We start from the raw sequence: 25308 nt of genomic DNA on the forward strand, positions 1-25308 counted from the left end.
AAAAAAAAAAAAGTAGTTAGCAATTGCGAAATAGAGAATAGTATAGGCTTTACTCTACTCGTTATACTTTTCAATAAAAATTTATTCGTAAATAGATCAAATTAGAGATTAAATATCATACATGCAAAGAAATAGCGAATCTTTTCTTTCCAAAATTAATACTCTTCCTCGATATATATTTATAACTTTATATCTCAGCAAGTGTTGTTTTTTTTTACATTTCCATGTTTTGTATTTATATATGAAAATTTTTATTGAAAGGCTCTTCAAAGTATTAACATAATACCGATTAAACATTAAATATAAAAATCTTAAAAATAATGATATACAAACCTGCCATAAAAACATAATAAAATGCTTCTTTTCTTTATTTGGATCAGTGTTAGCTATGGAGATAAAGTACAAGTTCTCAACGACAATATGTTGGCACTGTCACTTTAGGACGTTTCTTGGACTCCATTTCTGAAAAGAACTCTTTAATATCTTCTTCACGTACAACCTTCTTGTTTTCAGCAAATTTCTGCAGGTATTGCATAAGTCGTTCTTTCATATTGTTGTATTCTGCAAACACAATTGTAAGCAGTTTAACATTAGTGGAAAGTGATAGCTCTTCTGAATGATTTTTAACGCTATCTTTCTTTAAAAAAAAATCACAGAATAAATTTCTCAATCTCCTAATTTTACCTTCAATCGCTGTTAATTTTTGTACATGGCCCATGCTTGCAAGAGCCTTCATGCCTTTTTCGTATTGAGATTCTTGTTTATTCATCTTGCCTGCTTCCTCATACGCTTGTACACTGTCTTTTGGATCGAGTAGAAATGCAACGTCTTTTGCATTATATAACTATAAGAATAAAAAAATAAAAAGTTTGTTGTACAAGTTCTTCAACATTTTCATAATATCAATACATTTGTAAGAATGAAAAGTCGATCGTCTTACCGATTTGCATTCGTCGCAAGTACACAACGCGGTTCTCCAACCTTCTATCCAGAAACAGCTTCCTTTAGTGTCCATGCAGCTAACTTTTGGCATTTGACATCCCTTAGGCAATTCACTGATATCAATCTCTTCGTTTTTCTCAGATCTCTCATCTAATTTTGCATCCACTTTTTTTGGAACTGTTCCCAACAAAATAACATATTGATAAGCTATTAAAGGCATTTAAAATTAAAGTAGTCTCATGTATCATAAAAGTCCAAGTCACCTGCATATTTTGTTGCATATTTCCACAGAAAGTTGTGTTCTCTCATACAGCCTGCACAGATCATTTCGTCGTACGCATTGTCTGCTGGTGCACTGTTGTCACATTCTAAGTGCTAAGAAAAATTACATTAGATATTTAAATTTTCATATAAGAAATTGCCAAGTAATAATCACGCTGCACATTTACCTTCAAATGATACCAATCCTCACATATTACACACTGGAGCATGTCATCCTCCTCTCCATCCGGATCGGGATACGGTCTTGCGCAAGTGCAATAAACACCGTCAAAATTCTGATTGTATTTATTTTCGGTATTGGTAACGGATTTCAGCTGGAAAATCCAACATTGGGCATTGGTAATGCAATATAATTTAATACAAAAATATACAAAAGGTATCTTGTGTAAAAAATAATGTGTTTTGCATTACCTTCTCCAAATTACATTGTTTGCCATTAAACTTGGTATTTCCACAGTCGCATCTGAAGTGTCGCTTTGTGTACAGCTCCACGAGCTCGTGACCCTCGTGACAATGAAAGCTGCACGCCAAACAAACGGCAGCTCGGACTTTATCCGAGCAGCAAGTTTTGCAAGCGTACAGCGCCTGTCTTATGTATCCCTGCGAACATCCGACAATAGAGAACGGAACTGTGAGTATCGAGTTCGACGATGTTGTTAGGGCAAAAGAAGGAAGGCGATAATACCTTGCCATAAGTACAATTTTGGTCGTCGGATGCACCCAGAACGGCGTACGCGTCTTCCTCGAGCTGATTCTCCACCTGGAGAACGTCGAGCATCGTGACGGAGCTGTCGTCCTCGACGGGCTCGGACATGTCGCCGACACACTCGTTGCAGTTGACTTTGCAAAAAAAAGGGACGCGACGAGAGGGTCGAGAGACGCGCGCTCGTAAGACGAAGCAAACCACCACAGGCGCGGAAGGTTAGAGCTTAGAGCCAGTTAGAGCGTACAGAAACCTACGAACCGACGCGACACATCTCGACCGACCCTCCGTCTGCCAAACTTTCGCCCCGTGCGCACGACACTCGCCACTAACGTACGCACACTGCGGTCAGGAATGTCAGGATGCCTTCAACGATAATTCCCGTTATGTCGCGGCATACCGGAACGGACCGTCAGCCAGCCGAGAGACGCGGAAAACGCAGCGATTCAAACCCAGGACCCAGAACCACCAAATGTCCGTTTATTATACACACGTACTGCAATCCACTGCAATAGTGCAATCTACATACCCTCGTAAACAAAAAATGTACGGAGTTTCCCTCCAAAGGATCGCTTGTTACTGCTCGTTCGCTTTCGCTCTCTGCGCACGCGTGCGTATTTGCGTTCAGCTCAAATAAATACAAAATTCGCTTTCACGAATTTCTATGCAGAGCCAGGTTGAAGATATGTTTGTATATTTTTGATACCTTAGATTTTTTTTTAATTCTTCGAAATTTTTAATGTGACATGAGAGAAGATGGTTTTTATTTTCATTTTCCTAGTCTGATGTAGACCTCAAATATTTATGCATCAGAGACCGCGCACGCGTGCATCAATTTTTAATTTTTAATTTGTCCATATAAATCCTAAATATTTAATTTAAAAAATTACATTATATTTACAGGAATCTTCCTTTTGATATAAATTTTCATAAAATTCCGCGATTAATGATAATAATTACATTAATTATATTTATAAATTATATATTTGCCCATTGTGTGTTCCGCCGCCGACTGCATGATGCCTGCTCGGACTTTCTTTTCCTCTCGAAATTCAACATTGTTCTCTTTCATGAAATCTCATTGAGTTACAATTAACCATGATAATTGATAAACAAGAATATTGCAAGTACTAATGCTATGCCTAAAAAATTCTAAAATTTCTAGAAACGGTCGCACGTCAATCGCGCCAACTTGAATAGAAAATTGAATTAAAAATTCGTATCTAATGAAAACAGTCGATAATATTACCCGCGACTATACCGGTTCGCGTAAATGGTAAAACTACGCTGACATATATCACTAATTATTTTTTACGTCGTTTTCTTTAAACTTGTATGCTATTGCAGTATCAACATTGTACTTGCATTAATAGCAAATATTATTGTATTGAGTATTTTATGTAGTTGGCAGCCCGAAATCACATATGTTATTGGCTATATTATTTTTTTTTTCTGTGTTTAATGTCTCCTTGAAAGTAGATTTCTCCTGGCCAAATTGGACCTACCTTGTGTTGCTCCTAATCAAATCTTCTGGCTGTATATCAGTCAGAGAATTTAAGACAAATTTTTTCACTGTCAAAAAAGCTCTGGATAACAGCGCTAGCAGAAAATTATCAGATAAAAAAATTTTTACATAAAAATTTAAAAATATATATAATTATATACAGAATATGTCCACATATGTTTATATTAATTAATCTTTTTGTAAAATTGCTATTTAATATGAAAAATATAGTCATACTAAAAAAGACAAAAATTAATAAAAATATAATTTTGTAAAAAAATTTTGTAAAAGAAACAATGCAAAAATTATATTGTTAATTAGCTCTTGTTTTTTCAGTATAATTGTCATTTTTCTACATCAAACAAATTTTACAAAAGAAGAAATCAGTAACATCATACATGTTGGACATAATTCATATATGATTATATAAACTTATATATGTTTTAATAAAAATGACAAAAAATTTTACCGGGTAATGCGTACATTACGATCGAGTATATCATTACGAAAAAATGCTAGAAAAACCATTGAATATATTTATGTTAATTTTTGACACCTAACTTTTAGTAAATTTCTTCTTTCTTTCGGCCAGATTGGACTCACCTTTCATTGATCCTGGCCAAATCAATTCTGGTTGCATGACAGCTAGATAACTTTATAAGTAATGGCGAATTAAATAAATATATACATTTATATATTTTTTAATAGAAATGACAAAAAAAATTTACAGAGTAACACGTACATTACGATCGAGCATATCATTACGAAAAAATGTTAGAAAAACCATTGAATATATTTATGTTAATTTTTGACACCTAACTTTTAATAAACTAGAACACAACATTGCGCGCGCTTCGCGCGCGCCACTTAGCATTTTTATATTGAACATACACTTTTTTTTCTTCTGTAATATTACTCTCACACACTTTATCATATTTAATGCCTTTCTCTATCTCACGCTCCTTCTCCCTCTCTCTAAATTATTAATTATATTATTAATGATATTAATTATATTATTTTCATATTGTTCAATATTACTCTTACACTTTACTTTCTTATTTAATCCTCTTCTTTATCTCTCACGCTCTCCCACTCTCTCCCCTCCCCCCCCCTCTCTCTCTCTAAACACAAATTAGTAATTATATTATATTTTCATGTTTCTTAATATCACTCTTACATACTTTATCTCCATACTTAATCCCCTTTAAATAAATTAAAAATTATAATATATTATATGTAATGTTATCTGTTAATTTTCAATCAATTTTCAAAACTTTCACTTTCTGGCTTTCTTGTTTAATCTCTCTTAATAACAATTTCCTTTTATCTAATCTCTTTCATTTTCTAATCTCTTTCGACAAAACTCACTGTCTCTCTCTGACCATTTCAACAACTTCTAATAATAAACATTCAACAACTTTAAAATTAAATTTTTTTAATATTATGCCTTAATAATACACCATTAAAATTAAATTTTTTAATAAATTAAAATTTATAATATTACATGTATTGTTACCTGATAATTTTCAATCAAATTTCAACACTTTCACTTTCTGGATTTCCTTTTAAACTCTCTGGATCTCAATTCTTTTTCTCTAATCTCATTCCTTTTCTTCTATTAAAATACACAAAATGTCAAAATAATTAAAACGCAAATGATACTTAATGAAAATAATAATTAATAAAAAATAATAATTATTAAGAATGATAATTAATAAGAAATGAGAATTAATAGTTTAAGATTCCTTTTTTTCAAAATATTTAAAACGCAAATGTTACCTTCCCGAAATCTCTCTTTCTCTCTCTTTCTCTCTCTCTCTCTGTTTCCTTCTCTCTTTCTCTCTCTCTCTCTCACTCTCTCTCTCTCTCTCTCTCTCTCTCTCTCTCTCTCTCTATTTCCTTCTACCTATCACTTAATTCTTGCAATTTTTTTAAACTTTTTATTTTTTATAGATATTTATGTATATATACACTGGCGCAAAATAAAACGAGCCAAAAATTTTGACCGAATTTTAGGCAATCTTCAAAGTGATGCAACTTTGCAAAAAATCATCTAAATTACATGTACTTTTTTTTAATTAAAGGGCAAAGACTCTACTTTGAGAATCCCTAGGCGAAAGTTTGATTTGTTAAGTGCGAATACAATGCTCTGTGTATTGTAAAAACTCGATAGTTTCTGCAATTGTCAGCCTATTGCAGAAATTAGTTTTTACAATGCTCTGTGTATTGTAAAAACTCGATATTTTCTGCAATTGTCAGCCTAATGCAGAAATTATTTTTTACAATGCTCTGTGTATTGAAAAAACTCGATATTTTCTGCAATTGTCAGCCTAATGCAGAATTTATTTTTTACAATGCTCTGTGTATGGATAAGAATTTATAAATCATAATGTTCATAATTTTATTCATTTAACAGAAAATGTAAAGAAATTTGGTTCACTGGATAAATTTAGTTTCTATTTGAAAGCTGTATGTATAAAATTAAAATGATGTTGAAAACATCAAATAAATCATTATCACAATTCATAAAAAGAATTAATAAATTGATACATATTAATGTTATTTTAATGTTATAATAAACTACGATAGAGTTATAATTAAATAAAATCTTAGTATTAGTTTATGATTTACAAAATCTTCAATTATTTTTTGCTTACTGAGATGTGTACGTTACACTTACCAGTTATGATCTGCGATGTCGTTCTATATAGCGCCAGGTCGTTCCACATTCGTCGCGTTCTGAAAATGAGAAAAAAATGCAATTAAGAATGGCGATAGAAATTTCTTTCCTGCCCACAGTCAACTTCGTGGGCCACGATTAACGTATCGCGATCTGCGTTCGAACGAGTATGGATGTATAGATACGCGTTCGAGCGAATTGCGACACAAATTTAACGTAATAAGACTTACCGATTAAATACTTGGCGATAGCACTTGTTCTAGCACTTGCGGCGGCGTGTCGTTCCGTCCGAAACATTCGTTGCGTTCTGAAAATGACAGGTAAATGTGATTTAGAATGTCGTGAGGCAGTTTTATTTATCGTGCGGATTAACTTCGCGCGGCGATTACACGTCGCGGAGCCGATACGCCTCGGGATTGCTATTGATTGTCACGGATTCCGCGAGTGAAATAAAGAGAGAACACTGTTAATATGGCGAAGGGGGTACCTTTCCCGCGCGATCGACTTTGGCACGGAATTATTGTCGCATGTTATAATTGCCCGATTGCTCTACACGTCGCGATTTACGCTACGTGGAATACGCGTTCGGACGAAACACAGTACAAGTTAAATATACCTCATATTTACCGATTAGATGATTTTCGAAGAAACTCGATCGGGAGCTGATCTGTCCCATGTCCCGTTTCGTTCCGGAAAGAAAGTGAACCCCGTCCGTTCCGGAAAGGAAGTGAACCCAGCGTCCCATTCCGTTCCGGAAGGCGTGTGAACCCCTATAATAGAGAACTATATGAAGTTGGCTCGAGCCAAAGATGATCATCTCTAGCGCTAATTTCACATATCAAGATGAGTGCCTCTGCAATATATAGTTTTGAACTTTATGTTTTTTGCACTAATAAGGCTAATTATTATTAATCATGTTTAAATCGCGTTTCACAAATTGTAATTACTTTTGCATAAGATTAGAAAGTACGTGTAAATTAAAATATGAGTCTAATCGATCTCCCATATTGATCGATAATTGATTCGATATATTATGAAAACGATATAATTAAATATTATATTATTAGTTAAATTATTTTATCTATACATTAAATTTATATAAAATAACAGTAAAATATTATTTTTTTATATATGTATTTTTTTATTTACAATATATTTTTTGTAATCGTTTTTGCGAATGAATCCGTTGCGACGCCATCTGGAGTCTCGAGAGTTCGGTGATTAAACATTAACCTGTCTGTAGCAATCGAGAGTGTCGAAGTCTGTTTTGATTTTACTTGAGAGGAGATAATGGGATATAGCAGGTTTAATTAATTAAGAAAGAACGGGGTGCGGAGCCGACGAAACGCATAATATCTAGTTTAATAAGAAGAAGAAGACGAAACCTTTAAGGAAACACCAAGCTTTTCGGATGACAATGACAGCGAGGGAGAGAAAATGTCCAAGTTAGGATTGCACATTATTCTGTTTTTAATTAATTGTGTAGCTTAGAACTTAGATTAAGAAGAAACGTATTTCAGAAAGAAAATCGACGAAACAAAGATGATTCAGAAATTCCGTGAGTGACCGGCTGGCGTCGATATTGTTGGTTTGGCGCTCGGAGAAAGCGTATTCAATGTGTTGAGGGTAAGATACTTATGTGTATATGTAATAAAAGTGATATTCACAATAGACCGAAGAAGTAACGCGAGGTCTATGTTAATTTAGTCGGATCCCTTTAATATGAAAACTGGAGGAAAATATGGCTGTGCTGAAGAATGCTGAAGAATGCTGAAGAATATAAGCCGAACGACGTATACAACATCGGCATTAGAACACAATTTAACACGGAGACAAATAAACGCGACGAAGAAAGTACGCATGGCGACGTTTGCGTCTTTCTCTCTTACATTTATTATTGACATTTAATCAGCAATAAGAGAACGTATTTTACTGGAATTATTAATCATTGTATTTGTATATCTTGTATCCTTTAATAATTATTTCTGTTTACAGGGTCAAGTATATAGAAGAAGAATTGTCAAAGCGCAAGAGTAAAAATAATAACGATGCAGCAAATAGTACAAATAATGATAAGGGATCATATTGCTTGCCAGAGGAAGCAGCGTTGCGTACGATACTGGAACAGGCAGAGTTTGAGGCAGAGCTCAACCAATCGTAGTGAGAAATGCTTTTGAATCAAATGCTATCTGGTATTTCAGAAGTCAATCTTGGTATAGAATGAGTACATTTATATTACAATTATATAATATTTTTTAAATGTTAAATGTATATTGCATGCAAATGTGTCGAATTAATTTGTCAAAGTTAAAGCAACATTAAATGAAGATTCAACTTTGTTTGTAGTTATACAGTTTTTAAAACAAATGTTTTATAATCAATATTTTCCTTAAAAGCACAATTAATTTTCAGAGCCAAAATTCATAACATTGAAGCTACAGAGGGGGCAAAATTTAAACTTCTTTGGGACAAACACAAAAAAAAGACGGACCCTCACAGTTTATTCCTGCAAATATGGCTGTGAATTTTGTACAACACAACAGATGTATGAATTTTATTCTTGTTATTTTTCATAGATATGATTGGATCACTATACCAGTCAATGAACAAAAAAAACTTAATATATAATTACCATTTTCAAGTAAAAAATATTTTAATTAAATTGATATAAAGTTTAAATTAAAAAAATATTTGCAACTTATTGTTTTGAAGTCTTATTATTCTAATATTTTTCTTAAACTATTACTTATTGGTAATTGTTCCTCAACTGCTGCAGTGATCTAAAAATTTATTAACTACATTAACATTTACTAACTATGCATTGTTTGTTTTTATACATTTAACTTTTTTATATTAGATATAAAATTGTGAGTGAAATTTATTGTAATTTTAGTCAACATAGAAGACTCAGATTTCCAAAAGTTGCAGCAGAAATTTAACAACAAGAAAAAATGCATTACCAAAGAAAACATTCGAGGAAAACGAAACGATAATGGGGAGAAAACGACGGACCATTACCTTTATGACAGATTTAAAAAGCAATTCAGACGATTTTAAATTAGACTTGTATAATTAAGTATGTTATTATACTCTGAATTCATATAAGTAAACGTTCGTGATTTCTTACATCAGATGTGTTTTTTTAATTGTAATTTAAATTTAAGAATCAAGAAACCAATAAAAAGGAAATTAAGGAACAATACAATATTACAATAATTTTATTTCTATTTGCATATATTGTTCATCAAAAAGCATCCATTAAATATCTGCATTTCAATAAGCTTGCTCAGCAACTTCTAACAATAGTGTCTCTCACTACCTTTTATTAATAGTCTTTTTGTTTGCTTGTTTATTATTACTTTTGGTTGTGAATATTCGAAGGTTCTGAAATTAAGTGAACAGATATCGGTCGCACGAAAAAGGCCGTGGTGGCCACTCTCAGACTTCTCTCTGGAAATGTACAAATAAATTTATTATAATTTTAGTCCACATAGAAGACTCAGATTTCCATTTTTTCAAATCAAATAAAATTTTTTTAATTTTATTAAATAATTTTCTAACTAAATATTTATTTAAAATTATATTAATTAATACATTTTATTGATCATAAGAAATGTTTTTTTTGGATTGATATTAGAACAAGATATAAATTAAAATTAAATAATAAACCAAAACTCTAAGATCGTGTTTCGAAAGTCATCCAGAAGGTGCTTATGGCATCCTATGATCCTATCAGCGCTCGCGGACACGGGCGCCAATCACGTTTCGTCGCGTCCCCCGCGATCATACGTAGCAGTTTTCCGAACGCAGGTTGCAATTTCTTTCGATAGGTTAAGTGACAGCGTTTCTGGGTGAAAGGGCTCAGTGAAAAATCCTTCGCGGTCGTGATCGAGGTGACCATTGAACACCTCACGAGTGGAAAGGTCGACCGCTGAAGGCATTGATCGGTCGTCAGCCGGACAATTCGAGAGACAGCTGGACAACATTCGGCGTTCGGACCGTGAGAGGCTCGTCGATTACCCCTCACACCCCGTGTCCCTAACGCCGGCCGGGGAACCATCTTGCGCGACGTCCGACGTTTTCCCGCGTGCTGCCGCTCGCAGGAAGCCGTGCTTCGCGGAGTGATAGCAGCGAATGCAAATGGCTGTCACGGCCGTGCGTGCGTGCTCGCCCGCCGTTCCCGCGTGTCCGACGTACGAGCGTGCCGCGAAATTGTCGCGTGCGATCGATATGTGATGACCGGCGTCGACCCTCGGATATCGTCGAGCTGGTGCTGCTTGCGCGTTGCGGCGTAAACGTGTCGTGTCTTATCGTCGAGCATTACCGTGGTACGTACGCGTGCACGCGGGAAATCCGTTCTCGTGACGAAACTTGAGGGAACGAAGAAGTGTGTGCGCGTGTGGGGGAGAGAGAAACGGACACACAGGCAGACAGAAAGAGAAAGACAGTGCACATGTGTGTGCGCGCACGACCTCCGCGGCGAGCGACTCCCGTCCGGTAGCTGCGTCGAGGCCGAACCGGGAATTGATATCGCGGTGTGCACGGCAATCCCGCGTGCCAGGAACCGAGGGAGCTCCACGCCAGATGGTCACCGTACTCGTCTTGCCAGTAAACCGCCCGGTGATCGCTGTACATCACAAGCAGGTAAACAGTCATCCGAAACGTTATCTCTCGCATCCTCACTCGTCTCGCATCTTTCCGACCCAGCCTGCGACGATTCCGCGAGTAAAATCAATCTGATATCTCGAATACCTTGCTATCTCGTTATTCATCGTAGCGTATCTCGATCCATTGACACTCGATCCTTCTCGTAAAATTTATATCTCTGCGCGAACAATTGCTCATCTCATTTCGCACGCACATGTTCTACGTAATAGTTTTCGAATCTGCCTCGTTAATGTAATCAATATGGTGCGTATAAAGGTAGAATATTATTTGTATTAATTACATCTTGTGCTCTGTATTCTATTATAGGTGTATCTGCGAAACAAAAATTAAGAAAGGGAATAATTTCAAACGGTGAGAAAAATGCCTGCGGTCAGTGTCTGCGATCCTATCGCAGCCAGGCTCCACTGCACTCTGAACAGTAGTCCATCTAAGACCACGGACGATCTGTCACTTGAGTTAATGAGCAATGCTTCGCGGATTATGCAGACAGAAATCCGTTATGAAGAACTGAAAGATTTCCAGGCAACGAATCAAGTGCAGGCTAACTGCAACATTTTCCTTAACTTGTCCTCCTCTGAAAATCTGGAGGGGAGTAAAGCAAAGGAGAGCACAAGCTACAAAAAGAAGAACGATGCAAGCAAAGGACCAATTCTGCCGGAACCAGCTGTCACCCTGTACTCCCCCAAGAAGGTTCATCTCGGATGGAAAGGCACTTGTCCAGTTGGAGCTGGCATGTACAATGTCGGGAATACCTGTTATCTGAACAGCACACTTCAAGCATTGTTTCATGTTCCTGCTCTCGTCAATTGGTTGCTGTCCGATCCGCATCATAATTCCAAGTGCGAGCAAAATAGTAAGTTCTCAGACTGTACACTTAACTTATCACACGTTCTCACATTCAAGAATATGATATAAAGTTATAATGGTATGGTTTGTTTTGTATGGTGTTTTGATAATAGGATAGTTTTAGATGGCGGTGGGGAATGCCTTACGTGCGCAGTAGCCAAGACTCTACAGTTTAGCCATCAAAAGTCTGGTGGTGCGATCAAACCATTTTACATATATAATAAACTAAAGCGTACGTACTTGCTCCTAATGAGATAAGTTAAGACCGTAATGCGCACAGACACATATTATAAGAAACGATATTTCTATACAGTCATATGCCGAACTATGGTGCCTGGACAACAAGAAGATGCTCACGAATTTTTACGCTATTTATTGGAAGGAATGGAACGCGCGTATTTGACTAGGCATAAAGCGACTAAATTGGATAACTACTCTAAGGAGACGACACCTATTAATCAAATATTTGGTGGCTATATACGTACTGAAGTAAAGTGCCTGCAATGTCAACACGTATCTACCACGTTTCAACACTTTCAAGTAAGTAGTAAAACTACATATATGTAATGTATATCTGTAAAGTGATTGATTTTTATAACGTTTCTACTTACAAACATCTGTAAATTTTAACAGGACTTGCTTGTGGATATACGCAAGGCAAATACACTGGACGAAGCATTAAATAGTTACTTCAGTAGAGAACAATTGGATAACAATGACTATAAATGTGAAGCCTGTAAGAGAAGAGTTCCTGCCACCAAGCAGTTCACGCTGGAACGCCCGCCAAAAGTGTTGTGTGTACAGTTAAAACGATTTAGCTTTTTAGGGGGAAAAATATCTAGACACATTGGTTTCAAACAGACTATAGATATGGGCCAGTATTTGTGGAGAGAACCGGGCGAATCTCCTAAGCAACTAACTTATAAACTTATGTCGATGGTGACGCATATGGGTCCCTCTGTAAATTGCGGCCATTATACGGCGGTCGCGCAAGTGTCGAGCGGTCAATATTATTCCTTCGATGACTCTTGCGTTCGTCCAATAAGCCTTAATAATGTATTAAGTACAAACGCGTACATAATGATTTTTGAGATGGAAAACTATAGCCAAAATCAACAGAACGTGAAAATAAACGGCACAACTTCCGCGAAAAATGTACCAACTTCGCTATCCAATTCTACGAATAAATCTGCATCCAAAGCCTCAACGTCAGCTGCCGGATGTTCGGTGAACGGATCGTCAAGTGGATTGTCAAACGACGACCTCGGTAATTCGAATAAACCATTCATCGGTCCACAACTCCCACCACAAAGAAGTATAGAATTAAATCTTCCTTCTGGACAAAAATCTAATGACACGGTTAGTACACAATTGCCACAGAAATTGCAGGATAAGTCGCAATCAAGATTAGTTCACAATAAAAGCGAAAAAGTTCTAAATGGAAACAGTTTGGTGCCGTACGACGGTTCCAGTGAGGAAGAAGATAATTATTCCTCTGGGACAGGGACTTTGAAAAATCAAACGTCAAATACAACATCTCGAAATAATATCACGAACGGTGTGCCAAAATGCCTTGTTGTAAAAGATGTACCAAAAACAACTTCCAGTTGTAAAGAGTCGTCGAAAATTAATTTCAAGAACAATACCAATGGCATATCTCCAACGATGCAAGTTACAATTGTAGACTGTACAAAAATGCAAAATGGATCTAATAGCAATGGTCGAATAAGTGTGCTAAAACATCAGAATGGGAAAATGGAAACGAATGGTCACTCGGAACAGCGAGATAAAGATAAAGATAAGGATAAATGGCGCCAAACCATTAGAATTAAAAATGTACAGGAAGAAACTGTATCTACAAAAGCTGCAACTAGCAATATTAAAAGCTGGCAAGCTAAGGTTACAACTTCCTTCAGTAGGTCAACTAATGGATGGTCATATATTGATAATAGGTAAATTCTTTTACATATTAATATAATTTTGTGCAATGATAAGACAATAGATGAAAAAAATATACTTCTCTGTTTTAGGGAGGATATTAAAGCAAGTCAAAATGGTACGACACCGAGTGCCGCGGCTGTGCGAGATTTTAATGGCACCAATCGCTCGGACGCCGTTTCATACTTACTGAAAATGTCACATCGTGGTTACGGTAGTTCCTCGGGTTAGTATGTCTGATAATCATTTAATTATGAAAATTTAATTCTAAGTCAATCTAATTATAAGAAAATAAAAAATATTTTGCGTCTTTAATTTTTAGTAGCAAATTGGAATGGCAATCAAACGCAGCTTGAACACGATATCGATAACGACAGACGAGAGGAACGTAAACGTCAGTTTAACACAGACGACGAGGAAATAGATAAAGGTCGAACAAAAAAGGTCAAAAATCACACAAATCGTCGATCATACGATGAGAGGTCCAGTACAAGCTACAATTCATTCCAAGAGCACCAAAACAAAACCTGGAATCGATCAGTTAACGGTTATCATCATAATTATCATCATCATAATCATCATCATCGAAGACATTATTATAATACTTCTGCACGATCACGGCACGGGAACAGTTATAGACCGCCACATTATAGATTTCATAATAGATATTCATAGATATTGCTCACTTTCATTGTCAATGATAGCGTGAGCGACGATGGTAAAGATGAACAGAGAAAGATTTTAGGAATTTTATCTACAATTCAAAGGGTGGCCCATTTTAATAGACTGTGTGATCAAACACTAATTGATTTTCATTTGTAAAATAGTTACCTTTTTTTCAATAGAATGAATTGGAAGCAAACTATTGTATTTTAACAGTTGATACGTTCATTCAAAACTCATGACGATTCATTTATGGTGATTCATTAAAAAAAACATAATATATGTTCCTGATGAACTCGTGGGATATTTTTTGCCTCTTACATAAGTTTACATATGTATATCATACAAATCGATCCCTGGGGGGGATGAGTATCACCAATTATACCATTTTGTGTTCAATTAATTAAATTATAGAAATTTTTTTCATCATGATATGTAAACAGCTGACTAGTTTTAAGACACTTTTCATCGTTAAATTCTCATGAGATCTTTACAAAACAAATTTATATATGATGAGGGGTATAAATTAAATCAATATAAATTGAATATAATCATTATTTAATACAGCCTTGTTGTAGATATAAATTTTAAAATTAATTTTTAGAGAAAAAAAGTAAATTAAATAATATAAAAATACATTATCTCGATCATATTTCATCTAAATAAATAATTCCAAATTACATTTAGTAAATAAAAAAATAACTTCTTGTTAGATTATTTGTTATCTAAAATATCGTATAAATTTGTTCTTTTTTTTACAAGCAATTATAAAGGAATAATATGGAAAAGTTTTATTGGCAATATAGAAATAGCCTTGGTTGCAATATTTAAAAAGGGAAAAATAAAAAAATGCTTTTATATTAAATTTCTGAATATGCGAAATTTAAGTAACACGGAAGCAACTTATTCTATCCTAAGAGAATAAAATATTTATAAAATAAATTACATATATGTAACATATATGTAATAATCCGTCCTCTTTTTAGTAGAGGTACTCTTCCCCCTTCCTTTATTAGAAACAGTGTTAAATGAGACAACCATTTTACAAAACTAGTTGTAATAATTGAGTTTGTTGTGGTGTTTCGAAGCAAATTGCGCAGATAACAGTCGGCATATTTGATGGCAGTATCGCGCTATTTTCGTTTACTACAAATTACACTATCACATACCTGTCAGTAAATGCGAATTTAAATGTGTTTTTAAGTGTTTTTACTGCGATTATTAAGATAACTGTATAACTAAATAAGTAACATAGACACAACGGTTAATAATATAATAATAATAATAATAATACCGAATATGTAACAATATGTACATTACTTATGATATAATGAGCCCAGGAGTGCTTATAACGTTAAGAAATCACTATAATGGTTAAAATTACAAAGCCATAAGTTAATTTTTTAAGCAACCCGTGAAAGAGTCAATTCTCAATTATCTCATCCCTATACAATACCTCATTACATCGTTATCCAATAAAAAAAAGGGAAGGAATGCTAGCCGAATGTAAAAATGTCGTATATCAATGAAATTAATACACGATGTTATAAAGTGACTTATATACTATACAAGCAAATCAACGCCAGATTTATGTACATGTACGAAAGGAAAACAACAATGTCGTTTATATAAGCCATAACAATCAATAAAAAGAAACCAATATGAATATATCTGCTTTTTAAAGAAAGAGCACTATCGCATTTTAAACAATATCGAGTTGGCTATGAAAATATGTATTTGTTTAGTCAATTTGACAATATGTCTGAAATAATAGACTTTATAAGCAACTATCATGATGACTGACGACGTGTTAACTCACGACATCGTACGAATTCTTGAAAAAAATGTGAGTTAATGTATAAATATCGAAACAACAAAACTGTTTCATGTTTATATGTGTAAATTTCGTAGAAAATTATGTGCAGTCAATTTGATGCATTTATACATATACTCTCTTGGCATGTACTCTGTACAGGTGAGTATTCTCAAGTCAGAAGGTCAAGGTTCGGACGTCACTCTTGAATTTTGCGATAAATTCGAGTTATTTGGTAAACTCTCAGGCAATCTAACAGACAAACTCCAATCATTATTATATTTATCCGAAAATTACACTTCCGCGAGCGACTTTAAGCAGTTCGTAAACGGGATTGTTGGTTTATGGAGCTCTGTTAATAAGCAGGTAAAGTTTTTGTATTTTACAATTCATGCATTTCTCTTATATAAATATTTACAGAATTAGCGCATCAATTATACAGGTTTGTGAAAAATGTTCCAAGATTCAGATGGGCAGTCGTACACTATCGGGGATACCGTTATCGTTGCTCCTTGAAAAAATAAAGAAAGAGAAATCTTTAACAAGGGAGTTGTTACATATTCGCGAGACTACATACAGTCATGAATATCTCGCTAGGTGCTACGTTTTGATAAATGAAATTGAAGATCTATTACGCGATCTTGAAAGATCCGATGATAAGGCACGTACCTATGAGTACCGCTCTTAACGTTCAATACATCATTGTGTGGGTGTGTGTATGTGTGTGTGTCGTACGAAAATGTGAAATATATACACCCCTATAAAATGTTCCCCTAACAAAAATTAAATAATGTATCTCTTTTTTATTTGCAGTTACAGCAATACATAGCTGTATTAAAGTTGAATCCATTCCTTATCAAATTAGAATCTATTGTAGACACATATATCTCAAACATTGAAATATCACCAATTGACAAATCTAAGAATCCAAAACTGGATACTTTCCCAATTGTGGTAAAACTTCTCACCGGTGAGTTATTGGACGACGAACCTATGGACCCATATCGCGTTCTAGCAGATAACGCGCCCAAGAAACCAGTATTCATCATAAAGATAAAACGCAGAACGGACGTTTCATCGATGACGGTCATGGAAACGATATAAAACGAAATTACGTGTTATGAAAGAAGAGAATAATATAATGTTACATAAACAATATATATAATAAATAGTTTATATTTCAGTAATAACTTGTATTTGACAACGTGTCATAAACATCAATTAACGCGCGCTAAACAAATCAAATCTCAGGAAATGGAGTTTAATCTCTTGTTAGTACTACACAACATAGATTATCCGTAATATGTGTATAGTACACATTCATTTTGGTATCTTAAAGATACTACATACCGCTCAAACGCGATCGTCGTTCTCGATAGTCAAAGACTAGATTTAAAAGATGCCCTCGAGGTCGGGAATAGAACAAGGCGGTGCCAGTCTTAGCGCGAGGTCTCTATGACGTAGAAATTCTGGCGGAAGTATCTGTTTCTTTCTCTGTAATACAGAGAGATAACCGAATAACATCCATGCGTACATTATACATAATATAAGCTAATGGGGGGGGGGGGGATATATCAATTACAACTAACCAGCGGAGGCTGCGGAACGGTGTGCGCAACATCGGTAGCGATAGGCGCCCATCCTTTCGTGTTTAAGCATTTGTAACATGATTTAGGCTCGCCTAGACACATCGAATGGTATCCATGACCGCAGCCAAACACCACCACGTGATCGGAACAATGTGACAATGGCTGTCTACACACGGGACAAGTTGTGGAAACGTTGCCGCATGCTCTACCGGCATCTCTAAATGATAGAAAAATTGCTGCATGTAACTAATATATGTAAAATTCAGAGTGTGAAAGTTTTTAAGTTTCGTTTCACAATGAACTCCTTTTCCACGTTGTTTTCATATATTTTTCATCGCTCAATCTAGACAAAATGTTTCTCGCATGTTGAAAATCTTGTATCTATTCAAGGAGGTTCATCGTTAAGCTTCATGAACTTTCGCACTCTTAAAAATTAATGTATTTTGCATTTCATGAGAACTCCCGAAATACCTCAACGATTTTTCTAGAGCCTTGTGAAGCTCTAAGCTCACTAATCGCGCGGTAGTTTCAACTAGAGTTTGCTCATATCGCGACTGAGTTAGCACTCCGGACAATAATTGTCGTATATCACCCATCGTTCCGCTTGTTGTTGATGGATTTCGCAGGATCTGCTCTAGTATATTCGATAATATCGATGTGCCGCTCAGGGATTCTAAAATTAATCTCAACAATTTACCGTTTAACACGTCCACCTTATGCTTATTATTCTCCGAATGCGATCGAAACATAACTTCCACAAGAGGCATCCAATCTAGATTTCCCGCCGATCTTCGGCATATCCCCGCGAGTTGAATGGCGCCGTGCACCGTCTCACTTTCTGAAGCTTTATCTTGCCGGTACATCTCCAGCCGATCCTCGAACCCTCTTAATAGAAGATCGAACGCATCCTGATAATTACCAAGCTTCTCCAGCATCACTGCCTCTGCATCTTTACAATTCCATCTCTGAACGATCTCTAATGCCTCATCCAATCTACACCCATGTGGACCATTCAAGTGAGCAACTACACGTGCTGGCTTTAACTCGCACATTAATGCTAGATATCTTTCTAATTGTTCGGTCGTTAATTCTAGAGAAACGTCTTCCTCTTTGTACTGTGCGACTTGATACAGTGCTCCTAGCAACTTGTATTCCAAGTTTAAATCAGTAAGACTCTTTAGTGTTGCATCAATTTTATTTTGCAGTCGTGCCGCGACAATTGTGGCAAACTGATTGGCATTAATCGTCACAAGTGTTGAAGTGTGAGCCGACATAACTTGGTCTAACGAAGCGGTCGGCAAACGCTCAAGCCAGGGCCACACGTCATGTTGCCTCGAAGGCTCTAAGATTATGCATTTACATACTGCCACCCAATCTTCTCGCGCACTGTACAGTAATTCTGCGACTCTTATGCTGCAATATAAACATTGTTAACATATAACAGATTACAATATATATATTGCATATGCAAGTGTATAGTAGACGAAACCATAAGATATATAGAAACTTATAGATCAATTAAAGATACTTACAAACTCGCTCTATTTGCTAAATTTAATAAAGTATTATCAGAAATATTGCACAACTTTTTAGAATGCAGTAATCCTAGCACAGCATTTTCTCTCTCAGACTTAAAGTCCTTCGACAATTTTACTTGCGAGTCGATGCACAATATATCTATCATTCTGTTTAAGGTGCTAGACTCCAACGTAACAGTGTTTTCAGACACTTCGTTTGCGACGAATGTAAGAACCATAAATTGTTGCTCCACCGTGATGTAATCGTTACTTTTCGGAGTAAGTGGCGTATTTGGCATAACAATACTCAACAAGATGTCTATAAGTCTTTGTCGGTGCCGGAGGCCCATTTCAGAGGTAAATTCTGGCTCCTGAAAGGCGATGGCTATGACATCGAGGAAGCCTTTTGCATCGAATTGCAGTAATGTTCTTAAGTATGGATACTGCCTCTCCATGTCATTTGCCAAACTAGAATGCTGGGATAACAGGGCTCTCAGTATGTCCGCTTTTACTTTCTGCGGCATGCCTTCGGGGAGCTCATCTTTGGGAAATCCGCGACCAGCGAGACAGCAGCTAGTGTAAACTAGAATGGCGTTGCCGAGTTTTATACAGTCTCGGGAGAGAGTGGTTACTGGATCCTGTAATAAATTCTGAAGTACCGGTACCAATTGATGAATGGGCGCTGTGAAATCGCCTAACGCTGTTGTCTGGAGATAAATCAGCGCCTCCCAAAGTCCTCGCTGACGACAGATTGTCGTTACCTACGCACAAAAGCGCAAGTCGTAAATGTCATTTTAAAATGTAAATTATTTTTGTTTATTTTTCACTATAAAAATACTCGCGAATGTCGAAGCTTACTTGATGAATATCTAAACAATCCACATTAAGTAGAACCACGATCGCTTCCAGCGAATCTATTTTGTCTTCTTGATCGTAAAGAGTAACTAACTGCTGGGCGATCAATGGCGGTAGTTTTGGTTGAAGACTTCCGTCTAACAGAGGAGCTTCAAGGGCGTGCAAATAACTAGTTTTCAATCCTTCCGATTCAAAAACTGTGTCCCACAATTTTCCGAACAGCAGATCTAAATTTTCCAATTGAATACAATAATCGACACAGGTGAACACTATCGTATCGTAATCTACATTTTCGTCTACCAAACATTGATTTAATTCGTCCATATATTGCACCAGTACTTCGCAAACTTTGTCACGCGCTATTTGCTTACGACGTTGTTTAGATCCTCGCAAACCAATAACCGCTTTGCCTTTGTCTTGATAAAAAGAAAGACCTAATGCTAACGCCTCGGGAAACCGTTTCTGAAATGCAATAAACCTTTTTTTTTTTTAATTCTCATAGTCACAGATATTTTTTATTGTTTTAAACTGACCTGCATGATCAGATGTTGCAATCTTTCAGTCCATGTTCTCATACATATCACATGTAAACTCTTTGTACCTAATAACAACAGCTGCGTACCAAAGACTACAACAGTGTTGTAGCATGCCCGTTCACCAGCTAACGCCATTGCCTGTATGTAAAATATATTCCAAATGTACTACTAATTCACATTTCTCTTTGCCTTTAAGATATTCACTTCTCGTACCTTGGAAACATTTCCACCAGTAGATAACCCTTTAAAGTGACTAGAAGCATAAGAAATACCAACGCGACTCATGTCTAACGTCTCCAAATTATCCTGCGCCCTTACGTCTAACAAATGCAATTTCTCTTGAGCATCCAGTACTGCGAGAGATCTCGGATTCAACCACCTCAAATTGCTTATCATATATGGTAGTGTTATCCTTCGAAGGGGGGACAGCTTTACTCGCGTACCAATTTCAGTATACACCTTGCCAACAAAGACAGTATTTCTTAATAGAAACCTTTTTTATAAGAAAAATTTCTTATAAGAAAACAATTTGAATAAAATATAATGCAATTAAATAATGCCAATACTTGATAAAAATACACCACATTGTCCCTTGCAAGCGCCAATACTGGATCGATCACACGGGAACCGTCGGCCGTCTGTATGACAACTAATTGCCAGGACAATTGCGGCGGTGCTATCGCAGCACCGGTCAATGGGTGACTCAATACCACACGCATTCGCGGTCTTATACACACTACAATTACCTACGAAATAAAATTAATGTAATGTACATTTAATCAACACTATGTTTTTGTCTCTATTACGAAATACAACCTTTGATAACGTTGCCATTGCTACCAATGTATAATTTTTCAGTGGATGCGATGGTAAATGATTCAATAACAATGGCTCCAAAGTGCACACCTCCCCCTTGGAGCCGCTAAACAAACATCTACTGTCGCAACCTCGTACACCCATCACTCTAGTGAAATTCAGTTCAAACACAGAGCCACCACTGTCGCTGCACAAAGCTATTTTTGGCGAATCTGTAAACTAAAGTGACCAGTTAAAAAAAAAATTGTCGATCGGACAGGTAGACATTCAAGATACAATAATACTAATTTCATGTCAATGTGAAATTCAATTGGCAGAATGTACCTTGACATGTAACACAGCAGTGTCGAGTGGGTGTACATCAGTGAGAATCCTTAAGACTTTTCCATTATTGCTATCCAACATCATGATGTGTCCTCGGACAAAACCAGCCAGCACCCTGCTACCGTCATAATTAAAGCAAAGAGCCGAAACAGAACCCTGGTGTCTCGCTTCTTGATCGCACCATCGCAACGTTTGCGAAGAATCAAAGCCCAGGATTAAGCCATGGCTAGTACCAATTACCAACATGTTTCCCCCAGCTGCAACTGCACTAGCCAGACCAGCATTGACTCTCTCCTGCATAAACCATATTTAACAATGATAACTACTTCGGATTGTGCACAGCGCGCACAAACAACTGTTTAAAGATTTATAATTTAAAGAAACGCGACTTCCGACATCTCCAACATAATGAATGGAGTAATTGCTCACATTGGCCGATACAATTTGTGATGTTATTCCTTTGAGTATGACATGCCTTAAGATAACACCCGAGGACAATCTTTGTGCGGCCTTAGAGGATTTATTTAATGAATTCAGCGATAGGTGACTGCCAATGCTGGTAGTCTCGCTGCTGCCGAGTTTCTCTCCCAACGGTGGTACACCGGCATCATCCTCCGTTTCCGACAGTGACTCGTAATCAGGCTCCATAAGTATACTTTCTAAGGTGGGTAATTCTTCCACGATTGGTATGGCATATTCTGTATTATCTAACTAAAAAAATGCCGTACATAAGTTTGTACACCATTATCAAAATAACTTTGGAAGATTATAATTAAATTACAACAATAAGATGACAGGCAAAAGGGAATTAGGAATTAGAAATACAAAAGACCGCTGTAGCGTGATTCGCTCAACGAGATAATGGATTATACGTTTTACAACATTGTTGCACGGGTGATCACAGCAAAGATAAGTAGATACCTCCTCGATATCTAATTGAATAGCCTCCGTGACGAGACATTCGTCACTGTCGGATACAAATTCATTCTCGGCCATCTTACACCTAAATTATGTTATCGCGGTCCCAGTACTCCCAGTCAGAACGGCCAATCTACATACATGTGTATTTGACAATTGTTTGACACTTTTGTTTTCATATGTTTTCATACTATTCCATGGCACATAGTCTATAGATGGGGGTGTGTGGAATCATGTGCCACGCGCGCGACCAGGGGCTCTATTCTTGAATTCATTCGCAAGAGAAACGTATTCGCAAATTCTGATCTTACAGAAAAATTGGAAATTTATTGGCTATCGTATGGCTATTAACCAATAAACTTACAACTTTCTGTTAGAGCGAGTATTTGCGTATACGTTTCTCTTGCGAATGACTTCAAGAATCGAGCCCCAGGGGCTCGATTCTTGAATTTATTCGCAAGAGAAACGTATTCGCAAATTCTGTTCTTACAGAAAAGTTGAAAATTTATTGGCTATCGTATGGCTTTTAACCAATAAACTTGCAACTTTTCTGTTAGAGCGGGTATTTGCGCATACGTTTTTTTGCGAATGAATTCAAGAATCGAGCCCCAGACCACGGGTCTGTTCGCGTCACATGCTCCGACATGCTCCTATTCACCCCAACGCACTCCAATACGTTGATTCCGATGACGCCAACCTATTAGAATGCGTTGGAGTGAGTAGGAGCATGTCGGAGCATGGCGACGCGAACAAACCACACGTCCCGACCGCACTGCGATTGGCTCCGCCAAGCTCGGCAGATTGCCAGTAGGAGGCGGAGCACACGTCCCCTAATGGTATATCCACACAAACTGGAATAAGCGCATAAGCATATGCATAAGGAATTCGATTGGTCTATTTTCTTATGTAAGTGCTTGTAGACCAATTAATTTTCTTAGGCCCGGTTCCACAACTCACGGTTAAATTAACTGGCCGATTATTAAAATTGACCAATCGTATTTGTTAATTTTGCTTAACGACAAATACGATTGGTCAATTCCAATGGAATAATCGGCCAGTTAATTTAACCGTGAGTTGTGGAACCGGACCTTATATATATGCTTATGCGCTTATGCAAGTTGTGTGAATATACTATAAATTGATACTTTTTCGAAGCCACTCGAAAGAAACGCCAAAATATTTGTTTTCTCTGTCAGTACATTTCGGAACGCATTCATTCTGAGTATTCTGACGCCTTCTTCCTTATTCTTCCCATTCTTCCTCCTGTCGTTGATCCGTACCACGAGGTTGTAACCTGTGGACGCTTAACTCTTCTCACTTAGCATTATGTTAGAATGCCGCTGATAGTGATAACTGGCATACCGTGCAGCGGTAAAACAACGAGGAGTCTCGAACTGAAGAGTCACTTCGAGGAAAGGTTAAAGGATAGTGGGCATAACGTTGAGATAATTAGCGAGAGCGACGCGATAATCCAGGCAGGCTATAATAAAAATGGATATTTTGAGGGTAAGTCGAGGAACAAGATCGATATTTTCACGAAGGCAAATAAATTTCAATAAACAAACGTCTGTCGATATATTTTGTAACTCTGCCTCCCGTTTATCAGATTCGAAAAAGGAAAAGGCTGTCAGGAGCTCGATAAAATCGGAGATACAACGTAAATTGAACTCGAATGATTTGTTGATATTCGATGGTAGCAATTACATCAAGGGGTATAGGTACGAGATTTACTGTACGACTAAATTATACAAGACTCCTCAGTGCACGTTGCACTGCAACTTACCAATTGAACAAGCCCAGCTATGGAACAGCAAACAAAGTGAGTCAAATCGATACGAAGAAGAAATATTCAACGCGCTTGTGGCCAGGTGATGTATGACATAATAAAAAAAAATTGTAAGAAATAGATGATAATCTCTCTAACATTCGGATGTTGAATAACAGATATGAAGTACCAGAAGCTACAAACCGATGGGATAGTCCACTTTTTACAGTTATACCAGACGACAATCTAGCATACGATGAGATTTACTTCTACTTATACAAAGGCAAATTGCCAAAACCAAATCTCAGTACTCAAAGCGTTAGTATCTTTTTTCTTCCCCTTTTCGAATCTAATGTAGATCTTCATTAAACAAAAGATGTTTGTTCTTTTAGCCACCATTAGCGTCTACAAATTATCTGCACGAATTGGATAATATAACAAAAGATGTGACAAATGTAAGTTATTTAAGTATAATAATTCGAAAATATACTACTATATTGATTAGAAGTAATCTAGTATTAAATAAGAATTCAAAAGCAATAGCTATACTCTTGTTTTTCATTCTTGTTCTTAAAAGTTTCTTTTGTACTGTACAATATGTAATCTATAAAGCAATCTGTAAAGCTGTACATGATACTTTATCAGACAATCTATACAATGTGAATGCTAATAAGGAATATTTTTCTCTTATATCAAAGGTGATATTGTCGATGCAACGACTGGGAACGAACCATGACATAAAAATACCAGGTTCTAGTGTGAATTTAAAATGTGCGACTACACCATCAAAACTTGCAATGTTACGAAGACAATTTTTAACTTTTAGTAAGATGCAACAAAATAAAGTTGATAAAATTGCCACATTATATGTACAATATCTCAATAACAATATATGATAAAGTTGAATTTGGTGTATATCTTTGTTTTTTTTTCCCATCTTGACGTAACT

At 36.3% G+C, this 25308-nt stretch overlaps 5 protein-coding genes, 1 long non-coding RNA gene and 1 other non-coding gene across 14 annotated transcripts; 4 read left to right on the forward strand and 3 right to left on the reverse strand.

Moving 5' to 3' along the window:
• Positions 1 to 67: 67 nt before the first annotated feature.
• On the reverse strand, positions 68 to 2038 carry LOC105828432 (putative E3 ubiquitin-protein ligase UBR7). The gene is made up of 7 exons (XM_012666753.3): positions 1910 to 2038; positions 1636 to 1824; positions 1392 to 1538; positions 1206 to 1317; positions 941 to 1119; positions 685 to 844; positions 68 to 561 (listed from the first exon to the last, which is right to left on the reverse strand). Exons 1-7 carry the CDS (start codon positions 2036 to 2038, stop codon positions 410 to 412), a joined length of 1068 nt encoding a protein of 355 aa, XP_012522207.1. The 3' UTR covers positions 68 to 409.
• A 3739-nt stretch (positions 2039 to 5777) lies between these two features.
• Positions 5778 to 7156, reverse strand: LOC118647267. 2 transcript variants are annotated; one of them, XR_004964576.1, is made up of 3 exons: positions 6739 to 7156; positions 6342 to 6418; positions 5778 to 6170 (listed from the first exon to the last, which is right to left on the reverse strand). It is a non-coding gene; the product is annotated as an uncharacterized LOC118647267 (long non-coding RNA). The 2 variants fall into 2 exon arrangements; XR_004964575.1 differs by having other exon boundaries at positions 6728 to 7156.
• A 132-nt stretch (positions 7157 to 7288) lies between these two features.
• LOC105837815 lies at positions 7289 to 9316 on the forward strand. Its single transcript, XR_004964642.1, has 7 exons — positions 7289 to 7328; positions 7431 to 7556; positions 7632 to 7737; positions 7819 to 7969; positions 8107 to 8331; positions 8524 to 8656; positions 9005 to 9316. It is a non-coding gene; the product is annotated as a telomere length and silencing protein 1 homolog (transcript).
• Positions 9317 to 9721: 405 nt separating this feature from the next.
• LOC105837828 (ubiquitin carboxyl-terminal hydrolase 36) lies at positions 9722 to 14772 on the forward strand. 2 transcript variants are annotated; one of them, XM_012682936.3, is made up of 7 exons: positions 9722 to 10755; positions 11086 to 11632; positions 11744 to 11857; positions 11939 to 12165; positions 12259 to 13577; positions 13656 to 13789; positions 13886 to 14772. In XM_012682936.3, the coding sequence occupies exons 2-7, from the start codon at positions 11140 to 11142 to the stop codon at positions 14236 to 14238; spliced, it is 2640 nt and encodes an 879-aa protein (XP_012538390.2). In that variant the 5' UTR covers positions 9722 to 10755; positions 11086 to 11139; the 3' UTR covers positions 14239 to 14772. The 2 variants fall into 2 exon arrangements, with proteins under 2 accessions (XP_012538390.2, XP_012538392.2); XM_012682938.3 differs by having other exon boundaries at positions 9723 to 10755; positions 11750 to 11857.
• A 91-nt stretch (positions 14773 to 14863) lies between these two features.
• On the forward strand, positions 14864 to 17226 carry LOC105837830. Of its 3 annotated transcripts, none has more exons than XM_036291859.1 (4): positions 14864 to 16201; positions 16287 to 16405; positions 16482 to 16700; positions 16853 to 17226. In XM_036291859.1, exons 1-4 carry the CDS (start codon positions 16144 to 16146, stop codon positions 17141 to 17143), a joined length of 687 nt encoding a protein of 228 aa, XP_036147752.1. In that variant the 5' UTR covers positions 14864 to 16143; the 3' UTR covers positions 17144 to 17226. The 3 variants fall into 3 exon arrangements, with proteins under 3 accessions (XP_036147752.1, XP_028049502.1, XP_036147751.1); XM_028193701.2 differs by having other exon boundaries at positions 14864 to 16072; positions 16202 to 16405; XM_036291858.1 differs by having other exon boundaries at positions 14864 to 16405.
• LOC105837829 (vacuolar protein sorting-associated protein 8 homolog) lies at positions 16412 to 22877 on the reverse strand. 4 transcript variants are annotated; one of them, XM_012682941.3, is made up of 13 exons: positions 22598 to 22877; positions 22106 to 22387; positions 21677 to 21970; positions 21353 to 21571; positions 21103 to 21282; positions 20750 to 20995; positions 20534 to 20674; positions 20004 to 20462; positions 19161 to 19906; positions 18100 to 19041; positions 17629 to 17845; positions 17390 to 17533; positions 16412 to 16550 (listed from the first exon to the last, which is right to left on the reverse strand). In XM_012682941.3, the coding sequence occupies exons 1-12, from the start codon at positions 22670 to 22672 to the stop codon at positions 17432 to 17434; spliced, it is 3903 nt and encodes a 1300-aa protein (XP_012538395.2). In that variant the 5' UTR covers positions 22673 to 22877; the 3' UTR covers positions 16412 to 16550; positions 17390 to 17431. The 4 variants fall into 4 exon arrangements, with proteins under 4 accessions (XP_012538395.2, XP_012538394.2, XP_036147749.1 ...); XM_012682940.3 differs by having other exon boundaries at positions 16412 to 17050; XM_036291856.1 differs by lacking the exon at positions 22598 to 22877 and having other exon boundaries at positions 16412 to 17050; positions 22152 to 22247.
• Positions 22878 to 23698: 821 nt separating this feature from the next.
• On the forward strand, positions 23699 to 25274 carry LOC105837825 (protein KTI12 homolog). The gene is made up of 5 exons (XM_012682931.3): positions 23699 to 24100; positions 24201 to 24462; positions 24539 to 24677; positions 24752 to 24814; positions 25058 to 25274. The coding sequence occupies exons 1-5, from the start codon at positions 23929 to 23931 to the stop codon at positions 25253 to 25255; spliced, it is 834 nt and encodes a 277-aa protein (XP_012538385.1). The 5' UTR covers positions 23699 to 23928; the 3' UTR covers positions 25256 to 25274.
• Positions 25275 to 25308: the final 34 nt, after the last annotated feature.

Source organism: Monomorium pharaonis, chromosome 9, assembly GCF_013373865.1.
Source record: "Monomorium pharaonis isolate MP-MQ-018 chromosome 9, ASM1337386v2, whole genome shotgun sequence".
NCBI classification, from domain to species: Eukaryota; Metazoa; Arthropoda; class Insecta; order Hymenoptera; family Formicidae; genus Monomorium; species Monomorium pharaonis.

Bases quoted from the DNA above. Each gene is read 5' to 3' on its own strand.
- LOC105828432 (XM_012666753.3), bottom strand. From the start codon at position 2,038: ATGTCCGAGCCCGTCGAGGACGACAGCTCCGTCACGATGCTCGACGTT. The intron at 1,825-1,909 runs GTATTATCGCCT...GGATGTTCGCAG, and splicing joins AAAATTGTACTTATGGCAAG to GGATACATAAGACAGGCGCT. The intron at 1,120-1,205 runs GTGACTTGGACT...TGTTGGGAACAG, and splicing joins ATATGCAACAAAATATGCAG to TTCCAAAAAAAGTGGATGCA.
- LOC105837828 (XM_012682936.3), top strand. From the start codon at position 11,140: ATGCCTGCGGTCAGTGTCTGCGATCCTATCGCAGCCAGGCTCCACTGC. The intron at 11,858-11,938 runs GTACGTACTTGC...ATTTCTATACAG, and splicing joins CATATATAATAAACTAAAGC to TCATATGCCGAACTATGGTG. The intron at 12,166-12,258 runs GTAAGTAGTAAA...AAATTTTAACAG, and splicing joins CCACGTTTCAACACTTTCAA to GACTTGCTTGTGGATATACG.
- LOC105837830 (XM_036291858.1), top strand. From the start codon at position 16,121: ATGTGTAAATTTCGTAGAAAATTATGTGCAGTCAATTTGATGCATTTA. The intron at 16,406-16,481 runs GTAAAGTTTTTG...TCAATTATACAG, and splicing joins GGAGCTCTGTTAATAAGCAG to GTTTGTGAAAAATGTTCCAA. The intron at 16,701-16,852 runs GCACGTACCTAT...TTTTATTTGCAG, and splicing joins TTGAAAGATCCGATGATAAG to TTACAGCAATACATAGCTGT.
- LOC105837829 (XM_012682941.3), bottom strand. From the start codon at position 22,672: ATGGCCGAGAATGAATTTGTATCCGACAGTGACGAATGTCTCGTCACG. The intron at 22,388-22,597 runs GTATCTACTTAT...GCATTTTTTTAG, and splicing joins TTCAATTAGATATCGAGGAG to TTAGATAATACAGAATATGC. The intron at 19,907-20,003 runs GTAAGCTTCGAC...TTTTGTGCGTAG, and splicing joins ATTGTTTAGATATTCATCAA to GTAACGACAATCTGTCGTCA.
- LOC105837825 (XM_012682931.3), top strand. From the start codon at position 23,929: ATGCCGCTGATAGTGATAACTGGCATACCGTGCAGCGGTAAAACAACG. The intron at 24,101-24,200 runs GTAAGTCGAGGA...CCCGTTTATCAG, and splicing joins TAAAAATGGATATTTTGAGG to ATTCGAAAAAGGAAAAGGCT. The intron at 24,678-24,751 runs GTTAGTATCTTT...TTGTTCTTTTAG, and splicing joins CAAATCTCAGTACTCAAAGC to CCACCATTAGCGTCTACAAA.